Source organism: Diabrotica undecimpunctata, chromosome 6 (assembly GCF_040954645.1).
Source record: "Diabrotica undecimpunctata isolate CICGRU chromosome 6, icDiaUnde3, whole genome shotgun sequence".
Classification (NCBI taxonomy): domain Eukaryota; kingdom Metazoa; phylum Arthropoda; class Insecta; order Coleoptera; family Chrysomelidae; genus Diabrotica; species Diabrotica undecimpunctata.
Genome location: NC_092808.1, coordinates 93,600,267 through 93,615,743, shown reverse-complemented (window position 1 = coordinate 93,615,743; position 15,477 = coordinate 93,600,267). Strand labels below are relative to the sequence as shown.

The 15,477-nt window shown below is 33.7% G+C and overlaps 1 protein-coding gene across 3 annotated transcripts in view; it reads left to right on the top strand.

Annotated features, from left to right (window-relative positions):
* Positions 1-15,477, top strand: part of LOC140443562 (DNA damage-regulated autophagy modulator protein 1-like) — a 60,223-nt gene that overhangs the window by 22,211 nt on the left and 22,535 nt on the right. For 2 of the 3 annotated variants that reach the window (XR_011951235.1, XM_072534890.1), the window contains one exon: positions 2,732-2,870. The exons of the other annotated variant lie outside the window; for it this stretch is intronic. Coding sequence is in view for 1 of the 2 variants with exons in the window: in XM_072534890.1 (XP_072390991.1) it covers positions 2,732-2,870 (139 nt within the window). In the remaining variant the exon portion in view is untranslated. The remainder of the gene's footprint in view (positions 1-2,731; positions 2,871-15,477) is intronic. 3 annotated transcript variants of the gene reach the window in all.

The following is a 15,477-nucleotide window of genomic DNA, read 5'->3' as shown; positions in this document are numbered from 1 at the left end:
TTCTTTTACCATTATGCTGGCGTCGGCAATGTTTACTTGGGGTGTGAATTAGACAGGTAACATAACAACATTAAAGTTTTTTTGGGCCGACGAATTTTTTTCTCAAAATATATTTATTTGTCATGAATATTCCATTCAGAAACATATTTTTTGCTTTGAACCGCGAAGCAGTTATATACCATGCGGCCCCTAGTAGTAAATCCATATTCAAGACCGTGCGGCCCATCCATGGTTCACGCCGATAGGAATTATTATCATAGTCGATTATACCTCTATATTTCAAGCATTTAATCTATTTTGCATCCTTGTCTGAATACCTATAATAAGTTATTCGTTTAAAAGGGTGAATACGAGAAAAATCAACTTCCACTTGAAAAAATTATAAACAAAATTTTGTCACATGAAGAAACATTTGGATATTCTTTATTAAGTAAATATTAATAGTGATACCTTTTCTCCTGACTATTGCTCGCCTGTAAGGAAGAAGACAGAAGAACGTCGTACAAAGAAAGATCTTTGTTTCGCCCTAAACGTAGCTGACCGACAGCTGTTGGTTTGAAATAAAAGAAGCAAGCAAGACGACGACTTAGGTCCAAGTATAAATCATTTTTCTCACATTGATGAAACCATTGAGGACGTTATAAAGAACTTAGAATGAAGGAGCGATTCTTTGTCGGACGAGATACTTGAGAGATCCTAAGAGAGGACGAGATACTAAGAGGTTAACATTCCTACTTCTGGCCACATATTACGGAAAATATACGAGAGCAAACACCAATAAATGTCTTTTATCTTCGAAGTCTTTTTACTATAATGGTCAAGTAGATATGCTTCTCAAAAAGCTAATAGAGCACTTTTACCTAAACCTCGAATAGGAAGGTGGAAAGATACAAATTTAGATAAAATAAAAATATTTTTGAGATTAGAAATTTAGATTAAACTTGTTCAAGCCCCCAAACTATCTTTTTATTAGTCCTCTAATGTCGCATACTCGTCCTCTGTCGTCCTCTTTTACATTATTGTCATTTTACTGATAACAAAACTGCAGATGATTTCCACAAAACTGTATAAGAATTAACCGCTCATAGATCATATTAAACAAAAACTTCAAAGTGTTTTAACGCCGTCTGACAATATTTGTATAGACGAAACTTCCGAATATGAATATTCCGAATATTTTCGTTTTCACCCTCTTAATGATCAACCGCAGATCTTCGTCTTCGCCTTTGTCTTCAGAAAATTCTTCATTGACTAAAAGCTCATTGGTTGATTTAACTTCGTTTTTTGAGTCTTCTTCAATGATTTTTCGTAATTTCTCATACGTGAGTCCCCTTCTCGAGCTCATTTTTCAGCAAGTGCTTATTATTTTCTTTTTTTACAATTTTCACAAATTATTCTACACCACCTTGTCAACTCTAAACTTCAAGCAATCAAGGTCAGTAGAACACTAAAAACAAACGACAAACGCTTCCAAAAAATTTAAAAAAGCCAAAAAATCCAATAAAAACCGCCTTCTCAGGAAAAAAACAAAAAGTCCTATTTTAAAATAATTTCTGATTTTTCCTTCAATTTTCATTTTTCTTAATTCAAACAATAACCAAAATAATATTTTAAAATGCAAATACGTTAAACTGGGTACAAACCTGATCTTGAGGATCTCATTTGCAATATAATAAAAATATAAAAATTTAAATCTTACTAGTGTATTCAAATGTACCCGTAAATAGTAGAAAAGTTAATATTGATTTGTACGTATAGAAAAATAAATTGGTTTCATTAAATAAATTGGCCACAACCCCATTTTGGGATAAACGTAAAGCACATTTATATTATTTTGCGCTACTGTTGTCTCAAAAGAAAATATTACGTGATCCATTGGGTACACGTAAACTCATTATCGATTACCATAAATGCACTCGTTGATAGTAGAAACTCATAACCACAATAAAACCACGGATTTTAAAATAGAACCGAAGGGATTTGCAAACTTACCACTGGCCTATCTGCATCCCGTAATAGGTAAACACAATGAAATGCTTGCAAAATGCTACGGTAAGAATAATTTAAAAATATAATCAAGTCCAGATGTATTAAAGGCAAATACAATGTATTAGTTGGTATTTGAAATATCAATAAATTCTATTGATATAGAATATATATTAAAACTATGCAAAACGGAAAATTTTTCTTCATGTGCCCTATTCCTTCAACATGGATAGTGAATTCACCGTGAGCCACCTGATATAAATATATCAGTTCAATTTTAAAGCAATTTGCTTAAAATGATTTCTGAATTTAATAGATTGCTGTTAACAAGAAGTGTGACACGTAACAGGCAATCTTCCGCATTAGAATCCAACGCCTTGGGGCAAAAATGCTGGTGATGAGTTTACTTATATGAGGTGATGAGTTTAAAAGTCTTCAAAGGATGGCGGTGATCAGTTTGATATATCTCGGAGGGTCTAATAATTTTATGGGGGACTATAAAGTGATCAGTTCATTCAACTCCGATCCGTTAATTAAAGGTTAAAAATCAATTAGTATATGAAAAAGTATATTGTAAGAACTAACAATTTAAAACAATTCAAATTAAATGTATCAGATTTTCTCGTATACAAAACAGAATATAGAATAAGTGAGATTAATTTTAAATGTGTGTTAATTATAAATAATTTATATTGTAATTGTTGGTATTGTTTTATAGTGAAATAATATATAATCTCTATTTTAGGTAATACTTTCATTTAAAATGTATCCAACTATAGGACATAGGAAAAATAATATATTTAGAGCAGTTGTAACAGCGATTGCCTGTTTAACCTTTATTATTACATTCGTTTGTGCTGCTTTATCTATTAGATATTTTACAGGTATGTACAGTCTCTCTCAGCTCATTTATTAGAAAAAGCAGCAGATTAATATTTATTAGATTGAATTAAGAGGCATATCAAACTAACAATGATATTTTCTTATACAAAATAGATATAACACCTGAATTACATGTGTTAACAATTATTAGTTAGGAACAAGTGTTTGTATAAAAATGCAAACCATTTTCTGTTTCTGAGTGTTATCAATAACAAATCTGATAAATCATTTTTTAAAAATTGTTATGTATGCAGTTAAAAACTTTATAACAACAAATAATTTATAGTTTAGTTCAGATATAACTAATATCTTTAATATTTTGAAAGAATTTTCCTAATACATTGTTGGTTTCAATAATTAATTTTCCTCAGATTTTGTATGTTTGGTACAGCGAAAGATAAGGACTGCGTAATTTCAATACAGTTCATTTTCATTACAATTCTTCCAGCATGCTGGACTCTGTCGGGAGTTATCATCCATTCTCTAGCTTCTCTTGGACTAGAATAGATCAGAAAAAAAAAAACAAAGCAAACGAGGTCGACAACCAACGCAGTCTCAGTCATTCGCAAACTATGGAACTGAATCTCTTTACAGATCATACTGCCGGAAATAAAAAGAATCTATTGAAAAGTAGTCATGAAAATCGCGATAAAGCTCAGTCTGCAAAGTTCAAAACGTTTTAACGAGTGCGCATAAGCGGTGCAGCAAGGAAAGGTACAGTATCTGTTGAGACACGTCACCAACCAAACGGGGGCTGTATACAAGTCAAATGACGCATTTATCTACAAAATATAATCTTTGATCATATCAGTGTCATTAACATTTACTAATATTACCCTTTGGTTACTTCGTTTATATCGGCCTACCGGTTCTACTCTGTCTAAGGTTTCGACAAGTAGCAACATTAGATGATTGAACATTAATTTATTGAACATTAAAAAATAGAATTTTTACTTTAGTTTTTCATCTAATCAATAACTTTCATCTAAAGGCAGTTTATTTTTTAAATAAGTATGGCATTTTATATTTAATGTTAAAAATATGAGAAATAATTTTTGTACGTATACATTCAGACTTTGTCACCATAGGTATTATGACTTTAGTGGGTTAAACACGTGGTACTACAGGTGTTAAAAAATTAGAAATTCGGGCAATATACCAAGCAGTATATTAAAATTTGTCTAATATAGCTTAAAATCTTGAGTTCAAACGGTGTTCCATAAAATATATTTTTAAAACAGATTTTATACATTGTGAACGTTAAGGTTGGAAAACTAAAAATGTCTCCGTTAGATACCATTAAAAAAAACGCTGGGACAGATAAATTTTTAAATTTAGTTTTGCTATGATTTTGGATAACCTCAACTATCATGATGTCACTATAACGTTGTGATGACGCCATCCATTTTTTAAATAAAAATCTATATTTTGTTTGTCAAAATTGTATGGACAATGGAAGTCTAAGAACGACATTATTTATTATTATTGATCCAAAGTGAATAGTTTTTGATATACAAGATGTTAAAATAAAAAAAACAGAGGAATTAATTAATTGAACATAACACTAAAATTAACAACCAAAGTAATAACAAATAAACTGAATGAAATTATAACACCAGCAGAAGAACAACAAGGTTTTAGGTCGGGAAGATCATGCACTGAAGCAAGTGCAAGAAAAATCATTAGAATACAACAAACCTGCATATCTGCGTGGACCTTAAGAAGGCATTTGACGGGTCAAATTAAAGGACGTTATCCACTTATTGTACGCAAGAGAGATACCTCTAGGGATAATCACAACAATCGAAAACATCTACCAAAATAACACAATAAAAGTAAAATAGAAGAAGAACTAACCGACCCTATTGAAGCTGGCAATTTGATAAGACAGAGAGATTCCCTGAGTCCTCTATTGTTCAACCTAATTATGAATAAGATAATAAAAAGAGTAAGAACTAAAAAAGGATACCAACTGGAAGAAAAACAACTTAAAATACTCTGCTATGCAGACGATGCAATACTACTCTATAAAAGTGAAGACGATTTACAATGTATGCTGCATCAATTTTATATAACCGCCAGAAAATTTAACATGACCTCCTCAAAAAAAGACAAAATGCGTATTTACATTAGCAAATTACTAATACGTAAATTGGAGCTGGAAGGTCAGATAATAGAAGAAATGATGGAGTAAATGATCACATTATCTAGCTCAGGAAAGCTCGAACCTGAAGTGGAAGATCAAGTGAATAAAGTAAACAGAGCCGCAGGCTGCCTAAATGAAACAATATGGAGAAATAAAAATATCGGGAAAAAAATAAAAGGCAGAATTTACAAAAGAGTCATCAGGCCAATAATGACATAAGCGGCAGAAACACGACAGGGGACAAAAAGGATGTTGGAAACAGCAGAGATGAAAACACTTTGGTGTTTGGATGAACAATTGATGGTAAGACACTATGGAATAGAGCTAGAAGTACAGATATACGACGTAGATGCAATGTGGAGAACATCAAGAACTGGGTAAGAAATAGAAGAGTAGAATGAAACTATCATATAAGCCGAATGACAACAAATAGAGTAGTAAAGACGGCAAGAGACGGTTCCCCAATTGAAAGACGAGCAGTAGGAAGACCCCGTAAACGATGGAACGACAACTTACTGGAGGCACATTAAAAAACAGACAGAGTCATGTCTACATAAAAAGAAAAAAAAGAAGAAGACTTTGTTCAGTAAATCTCGCATAACACCTTATTTCACTTAACCTTGATTATTAAATTGAATTTATTACATAATAAATAAATACTAGTGGCATGTCTATTTGGAATATAGATTCAGAAAACTAAATATAAGCTCAATTTAATTTAATTTGTTGGATTTACTCCAGGTAATCATGCCAAGTTGATAGTAATGAATACTTACTTACTGTTTGACATAAAGTTTCAGTCTTTATTTGAGTTAGCATTTTTTTAATCACAATAAATTAAACAATAGTAGGAACATTAAGTGATAAATAAAAAATTTAAAATTATGTGAAGGTGGCCAATGTGAGTCCATAATACAAATTTATAGGAGATAAATCAATTCTCACAATCTCACTTACATGCCCTATTATCATCGGGCCACGGTACATAAGTCTTTGTTGTAACAAAAACTATAAGCTAAAAACAACATGAAAGAAAAAAATGAACAACTCAATCAAAACAAGAGTTAAAATTAAATTATAATGTTAGTTAAATGAGAACTGTAACATTCTGGCAGAATTGACATAGTACAATATATTGAGACATCAGTGGCATTGAAACTGCACAAGGGAATCAGTCATTATTTAATCAATATAGGGTTTGTAAATAATTTAGTTTTAAATAAAAAAGTTCTTAAATGTACATATTATTATTATATGAGAGAGTTACGCCTTACATATATCAGATACAAAAAGACTCTTCTAGTAAAGATAATTCTGTAGATCACCACTATTCTCAAGGGATCATTTACTCAAATATGGAAATATCGATGTCTATATTGTATGTGACTATACCGTACGCATCTAAACATTCCGTATATGTATTTAGCACCTATTAGGACTTTTCTATTGGTCCTTTGCGGCACGCGGCAATGTTTCAACCAATAGGCGGCGAGGTACCAAACACGTATATGGAATGTTACGTTGGTGCGATATTCATATACGGAATGTTAAAAATATTCGTAAGTCAAAAAGATCACTTTTTATTAAAGTCAGTTAAAAGGAGACTGATTATAAAATATTTGTTAATGTATGATTAAATAAAACTAAAATAATGCAATAGGAAATAAAACAAAATATCTATATTTAATTAAATAAAAAAAAAATTTAATGTTTAAAAAGTAATATTTATGCGTAATTCAACGCTCTTTGCGATGTTTAGTTGCATTTGTTTGATTTACTGCGATGTTGGACGAAAGAGTGTGACGCCTTTTTAATCTTTAGGTGGCCTTCCAAATGGTAATATTTTTAACCCTCTAGTAACTCACAACTTTCTTCGGCTGATTAAAGTAGGTTGTTTATCCTAGGAGATCCCGTTTTTGTTTTATTATGAGATAATCTTTCGAACAATAATTTTAAAGTTGATGAATCAGTTCCAAATGTAACATTTTTATCTTGTAGCGTATTATTAAAATCTGTAAACGAAAATTCTTGTTGTTTATCTGTTTCATTTTTGTTTAATATAATATCTTCTCTAACAATATTTTCATCAATGTTATCAATGCTTTAATCAATACAATGTTCTGTAATACTGGATCCTGCAAGCCCACTATCAATACAATGTTCTGTAATACTGGATCCTGCAAGCCCACTATAAAATGAAAAAGGTTGAACTTTTTCGCTAAAATCTAATTTAGCTACGTCGTATCGATCTTCAGGAGTGGTAGGTATATCGACTTCGTAAAGCACACTATTATTTTCCTCACTGGGAACTTTGTATAAATTTTTAGTTTATTTATTTAATTCTTTATGCTGTGTATATTAAATTTTTTCTAATTGCCTTTTAAAGAGTAATCTTGGTGCTGAATCTACTATTTGCTAAATTTCGAAGCCGTCTTCTATAATATTCTTTTAAGGCAGTACAGCTAAAGTATATTAGAGCCATAGCATTATAAGCTTTGTTTCTATGTAGAACTATGTCTTTAAATAGCCTTACTGTTATTTCACTGAAATTGTTGGTTTGGTGCCCATGTGTTGATGCGTCCCTATAAGCAAGGCACCAATCTTTCTTTCTTTTCCAATATTCAGTAATATATTTTTTCCACTGCGATTTTTTTCGTATTTGTAGCTCTTCAGCTTGAAAAATAAATACTTATAATCATTTAGCCATTAAAGCCATTTATATATGTCTTCTTCATTTCTACTGTCTACTCCGTACTTGTTTTCGTTAATAACACTGTATTTAAAAGTTTTTGGCAAATCCATTATGTAAATAAACAAAGATCCAAACAACACGTACAAGTCTTTAAAACTGCCTCGAAGGCGAAACCTTCATACAAATGTATAAAATGTAGTAAAAGAAAGAAATAATGTCTCGCTAATATAATTCATTGTCAGTTAATACTCTCTGTGGGCGTTTTCTTTGAATCTGGAGTTTTGTTGTCCTGTTTAAGAGATTGTTTAAGAGGTTTTCCACCTCTTCAGGACTTGGTTTGTTTTTTTTGTGTTGGCTTGTTCCACTGGTGTTTTGTTTTGACTTGTCGTCGGAGGAGCGCAGCTGAACAATCAGAGGCGAAAGGGGCATTGGTTAAACGGTCCTTTTCAGAAAGTATTGTTCTAAAAAATAAATTAATGTATATGTGAATGTATCTGTTTACAAATTAATCATTGATAAATGTGTTGAAACGCAATCGCGTGAGGGCAGCTGTGGCTGTATCCTCTGCAATAGACAGGTATCATTGTGCAATGGGATCGGGAAACCACAGAAAACGATCACCCCCTGTCTAGGCAAGCTCGAAGTGAGCATTTAAAAGTTAATTGCGACGACGATAATAGAGGCTAGTTGCCTCCTGTATGTCAATATATTCGTTAGGGAGTTCGCTGCTGGCAAGGGCCAGTAAAATTGTGGGAATGAAAAGGATTTTGGGTTTAGGTTTTCTTCTGAATACATTACCGACGGATGAGCAGGTAGTTTTTAAAATGCTTTGGGCTCTGAAGTTTTTGCCACGGATAGTGCTGATTGTGTAATTCCTGCTCAGAGAGAAAAACCTTTCATTAATGGGCTGGATGTTCGACAGGTGATGTATGAGGACGGAGGGGTAATCGTGTCGCTTTTTATTCACTCTACGCAGGATTCTCCTCTCCAATCCTAGCAGTTTTTGTGTGAGATGGCTGGGCACCATAATATAGATATTAGATCTATACTGGATGACCGGCCTAATAAATGATTTATATGTGTGTATGAGTGATCGTAGATGTGTTCTTCCGAATTTACCACAAAGAGCATTGAGTAGTCCGAGTCTGCTCCTAGCCTTGTTACAGGCTATGTCCAGATCGATCTTCCAGTTCAGTGTTTGAGTAAATACTACACCGAGGTATTCGATCCGGTCACGGAGCTGTAGTCGGTCTCCCCAGAGTCTAAGGTTGTGTCTTTCGGATATTATGGGTGTAATGAATCTGCTGCGATGTGGATGTCTGAAGAGAATCAATTGAGTTTTATTTGGGTTGGGTGTTACTCTCCATCTCCGACACCACCTGTCGACCAGGTTAAGGTGATTTCGAGTAAACCCAAGTACTGAATCTACGTCTCGTGATGTTGTTACGAGAGCTTGTCATCTTCGTAGAGCAAAGTGGTTGTGTTAGTGTATTGAGAGTTGGGAAAGTCACTGTTGTAGATTATATATAATATGGTAGCCAACAAAGAACCTTGTGGTACTCCTGCTATAGGAGTAAAAGAATCAGAATCATCCTTTACCGTGATTAGACGATAAGAGACATATGAGTGGATAAGTCATCCGAATGAAAGGGGCAGGCCGATGTTCAACAGTTTCTTGGCCAGTCCAGCATGCCAGACTTGATCAAAGGCTTTTTGAACATCAAGAAAGATGCCTAAAGATACTTTTCCGTCATTTGGAAAACCGAATTGGAACGATGGGATGATGGGTGGTAAAGTCAACGAGTCTCCTTTGAGTATCCTCTCGAAGACTTTAGCTAGAAGGTTCATGAGTGATATCGGCCTATAAGATCGGTACGCGTTTTGCCCTTTTTCAAGAGCATGCTTGTATTGGCTACTTTTCACGACGATGGAAAGTAGCAGACTTTGAGAGTGGCATTGATTATATTCGTCAGGTAGAGAATAGCGCTCGGCAGGAGTAGTTTCACGCAGTTCCTGGCAATATTGTCAGGTCCCGATGAGTTCGATTTGCCAATTTGGCAAAAATTTTTAAATGTTTGTTGAGCCACAGGTGCCGTGATAGGATGACATGTGGTGCCTGTGGATCGAAGGGGGTGGCGAGCTGTCGTGTTATGTCTCTCTCGATCCTTGCACGGGAGGCGAGGTCAAATCTAGGATCATTGGGAGTGATTAAGGTATTTTGTAGATGGGTTTTGAAGGCGTCGACCTTCTGTTGATTTAAATTTATAATTTGGTTGTTCACCACAAGGTGAAAAGGGTTGTTGGATTTCTGTTTAGTTAGACATTTGAGTTTATGCCAGAACCCGCCACCGTCGCGATAATCAAGACTAGAGGTAGCTGCAATTCATTGTCTGGCTTGCAAATTATTAACCTGTAGTTTGATCACTGCAGACAGGCGGTTGTATTCTGTTTTGACTAGGGGTTACGGGTGCGTTGAAACAGACGAAGGAATCGTCTCTTTTGTTTGATTTTGTCGATGATATATTGAGGTAGAGGTGGTTTACTGGGGTTGATAACCCTATTGGGGACTGATATCTCAATTCCGTGATTTATCAGATCGGTAATAACCGTGATACCTTGATCGATATCATCAGGCTGTATTAAGTTGCCTAACTGAGGAGTGTTGACTGATAAGAAGGTTCTGAAGAGGTCCCAATTGGCGTCTTTGTAGTGTCTTATTCTTTTGGGAGGGTTGGGAGGTAAGGTAACTAATATGTATTCAGTACTTTGCTTTACGGTGTTGAGGCATGGACTCTTAAACGGAGGAATGTTAAAAATCTTGAAATATTTGAGATGTGGTGCTACCGCCGTATACTAAAAATAAGTTGGGTGGATAAAATTACAAACGAAGAGGTAATACTCAGAATAAATAACGATCCAGAAGTTATACTGAATATAAAAAAGACAAAAAATTTGAATACTTAAGCCGCCTGACGACAAGACAAAAGTACACATTTCTACAAAATATAATGCAAGGAAAAATCCAAGGACGCAGAAATCCAGGCCGTAGAAGAATGTGCTGGATGAGAAATTTAAGAGAGTGGTTTGGCTGTACCACTAACGAATTATTTAATACGGCAGTAAATAAAATTAGAATCGCCCTAATGATATCCAATCTCCGACAGGAGAGGCACTCAAAGAAGAAAAGGGTATAAGAAAAAAGATATTATCGAGGTGAATGTCAACTGCCAGGAATTCTTCATCATTTACTATAACATGAGGAGGGATGATGTAAGGAGAAAAGGGAATACCATATTTGATAAGGTAGCCAATACCAAGTGATAATTTGCTGCGGGGACGGTGCAAAGTGCAGTATCCTGGAAAGATAAGGTCACTTTTGGAGAGAGTGTCGGAGAGGGCAAGGATTTGTATATTGTGATGTTGAAGGATGTGTTTGATAAAGGAGCGTCTTCTCGCAATACCCTGGCAGTCTACAGCACATAGCGAGCTGTCCATTACAGAGGCAATAAGGAGATGGACGCTCTGTCTCGCTAATGTATACCATTCCATATATGAATTTCGAACCAAAGTAACATTCCATATACGTGTTTGGCACCTCGTTGCCTATTGGTTGAAACATGCCCGCGTACCGCAAAGGATCAATAAAAAAGTCCTAGGTGCCAAATACATATACGGAATGTTTAGATGCATACCGTACAGCATAGATAAAATTACACCTATGGTGCAATGTGGGAGTGTGCTATGCCGTACAGTAGGTAATACGTGCGTTTGTCAGTATTGTAGGTATAGGAATAAAGTATTGAATTGTTAAAATATAAGGATATCACATAACTTCATAACATAGCTTCAGAACAATATCACATACATTGAATTCATAAAATTTATGAAAATATCACTTTGTCAAGTATGTTCTTATATCAATTTGTCATGTTTTTAAGGTTATGTGATCATTTCTTTCGCCATTCTATACTCATAGACGTATTAACATATATATTAATCATCGATATAATATTACTAAGGATGGAGCCTATGAATAAATACTTGCGTCCAAAGTAGCTAGTAACAATGTAAAATTAAAAAAAAAATATTATTATAACATAAAAACATATATATTTTACAGGCCAAATAAATTATATGTGTTCGTTGTGTTATATTAAAAAGAACAAACTACAAACATACTGACATGTATGTTTACTCATTTTATCTTAATTTATAAAATAGTTTTAACAATTTTCTATCCAAATTGATTCCACTTTATTGTTGATTCTTTTCGACGGGAAAGATTAGTTTTCATATTCAGAGCTTCTATAGCAGTCGCTCTGATGAGTCCTGTTACAATGAAATACTTATAAGCGAATATATAGAGACACTATACGTGAGATCAAATCCTAATTGTTCTTTCTTTTATTTCGGTATACTCTTTATAAGTACAGGAAACCAATTCGCCAAAGATTTTTTCTTAAATGAAGAGATATGTTATGGGACGCAATATTTACATCCTCCATATCTCATTTACATCTTTAGCATCGTCTGTTTTGCTATGCAAATGTATAAAAGGCACATATTAAAGCAAAAAACTGAATTTTTGTTTCGTTAATAGAAATTTTCGGATTTCTACTTTCGAGATTTATTCAGATGTCGCTATAGCGTTCAAATAGATGCCATTTTATTGTTGCTTTTTTTTTGACAAAAAATGTTTGTTTTCACGTCGAGATTCTGTATTTAGATGGGGAGATATGTGGTGGGATGCAACTTTTAGATTCTCCATATCTCTTCTACATCTTTAGCATCGTCTGTGAAGACACAGATTAAAGCAAAAATCTGAATTTTGGTTTGGTCAATAGATATTTTCGGATTTTTACTTTCGAGATTTAAATTTGAATAATCCAATACACGAAAAAACATAAATAGCACAATTTACAAAATTAATTTACAAGAATGAATTTTGAGAACAAATTCTGGATCGATATATCAGAAATCTGTTTTCTGCTAACAACAGCATTTTTTCAGATGAATTCTCATTTTGCTTAAACCGCATCGTAAATAAACAAAACTGTCAATACTGAGCACCAACAAATCTTCACTGAATGACGGAAGTCCGTACTTAATCCCCTTATAACTTTTATGCATAAGAAGGAACTATTGGCAATTAAATTATGGCGCAAAAAGACGCAAATCTCACTAGTGCAAAATATTTAGACATGTTGGGAATCGCGCTGTTCTCAAAAGATCTCAAATCGCAAACAATTCGAATATCCTCTAATAAAGTTCTGTTGTACCAGTAAGATGGAGCTATTCCTCATTGTAGTGCGACCGTTTGTAATTATTTGAACGAAATATTTCCAAATCAATCGATCTAGAGAAGAGGCTTCTTATAGTCACCAGGCCTCACTCCACTGGATTTCTTTTTGTGCTGAAAACGTGCTGCGTGAATTCAAGCAAAGGTTAGCTTATTGTTAAGAAAGGAGAGAATCTCAATTTGAGCAACTTGCAACAAGTTGATTTAAAAAACAAATAGATGATGTCACTACACCACGTCATGGTGACGTCATCATAGTTGCTGTTATCCAAAACAGAAGCAAAAGTAAATTTAAATATCAACATATTCGGGGTTTTTTGCTTACATGTGAAAGGTAACGCCAACTCCAATGGCAGTAGTTTGCATAATTTTTCGCATCTGACTATAATGTATAAGACTCGCCTTTGAAGTAGGTGATCGTCTTGGTAACTGATAATAATAATTTCCAATAATTAAGTACCAAAATCTAATACAAGGATCAATATTCCTGTCTTTTAAAATTTAGATATATTCATATATAAATTTGAAAATGCAAATTCTGAAGATATAAAATTTAATTAATTCTACATACATACTTAAAAAATATCATATATCTATGTGTGTTTCAATAACAATCACTTCCTGAATTTATTATCTTCATAATTATCTATTTACACTTCGGGTTTTTCCACAAGGTGTCTCACACATTCTAATGTAAATGTTGTATTATTTTGCGTGATATTAATATTAAGAGTAGCCCATATAAGTTCTATTTAAATCCGGACGTTATGGAAGTAAACATGTGACCATGTTATAAAACGGTTTTTGTGGTACTTAATCAACGCATACCATTCGGGTATACGATTTTGAGAAATAAAAGTTATATTTTTTTGAACCAGTTAAAAAATCTTTGAATTTTTCATTTTTATTTGAATTAATATTAGGCGCATGATTCACTTGCAAAGAATGATATGAGGCTCAGCAAACAACTACTGAGTTAAGGGGTAAATTTGGAATGAGTTCTTTCTTTAACCATTTGCGATAGTTTATGGCATTTATTTCTAAACGTCAGTCGCCGGATTTACTACCAAACTTAAATATGTAAGTATTTTTGGAATAAATCTCATTTCATCACCAGCTTGCACTATTATTAAACGGTGACCCTTCGAAATGTTCATTAATAATCCTCTACTAAAATTATCAGTCCAAGTTTTTTGATAAAGTATGTCCTATGTGTATATATTTCTCATCGAGATAAACAATGGTCCTGTTTTCATTCCTTTAATATTTGACAAGTCTTAGTCAGCCAGCCAGAAGACTACAGAGGTACTTGTTAAATATTACCTTAAAACTTACAACTAAAATTTTACAAGTGCTAATAAATCAGAGGATAAGTTTAGCAGATGAACAACAGGGTTTTCGGGTTGAAAGATCGTGTAGAGATGCAATATTCGTTATAAAGCAAATTACTGAGAAATCACTAAAGTATAATAGACCAGAATTTCTGTGTCTGATTAATCTAAAGAATGCGTTTGACAGAGTAAGACTCAAAGAGGTAATCCATCTTCTGTATAACAGATAAACACATCTAACAAAACAACAAAATGGAAGTAAGAATAGATGAACAACTTACAGAACCTATAGAAATAGACAGCGGAAGAAGACAAGGGTATTCATTGAGCCCCATGCTCTTCAATTTTTTTTAATGAAATCATCAAATGCGTAAACAAAAGAAGAGGATACAGAATGGAAAACAAAAAGATAAAAATACTCTGTTATGCAGACGACGCAATATTAATAGCACAAGATGAAGATAGTCTGCAAAGACTGGTCCTTAGATTTAACATAAGGGCAAAAGAATTTAATATGATAATCTCATCTCAGAAAACTAAAACAATAGTAGTCAGAAAAAAACCAACCAGATGTAAAATAGAAATTGATGGCGTCAGTATTGAACGACTAATGGAAATAAAATACCTGGGAATTACACTGTCCAGCTATAGAGACCTGGACAAAGAAGTGAGAAGTACAAAAATCAAATAGACCGGCAGGATGCCTTAATATCATTATATGGCGAAACAGGCACATTAACACTGAGATGAAGTTAAGAATTTATAAAGCCAGTGTAAGACCAATAACGACATGCCTCACAAATGAGACCCGATACGGCCACAATGCAAAGTCTACTGAAAGCAGCAGAGATGAGAGTACTGAGAAGAATTACACGAAATACGCCGGGAGATCGAAAGAGAAGTGAGAACATGCCTCAGATATAAGACCCGACACGGCCACAATGCAAAGGCTACTGTAAGCGGCAGAGATGAGAGTACTGAGAAGAATTATAGGAAATACGCCGGGAGATCGAAAGAGAAGTAAAGACATTAGATAAAAATTTAACGTATAGTGTATAAACGAATGGACACAAAATAGAAAAAAGAATGGAATAACCACATAAGCAGAATGGAGGAGACCCGTCTCATCAAATAGCAAGAG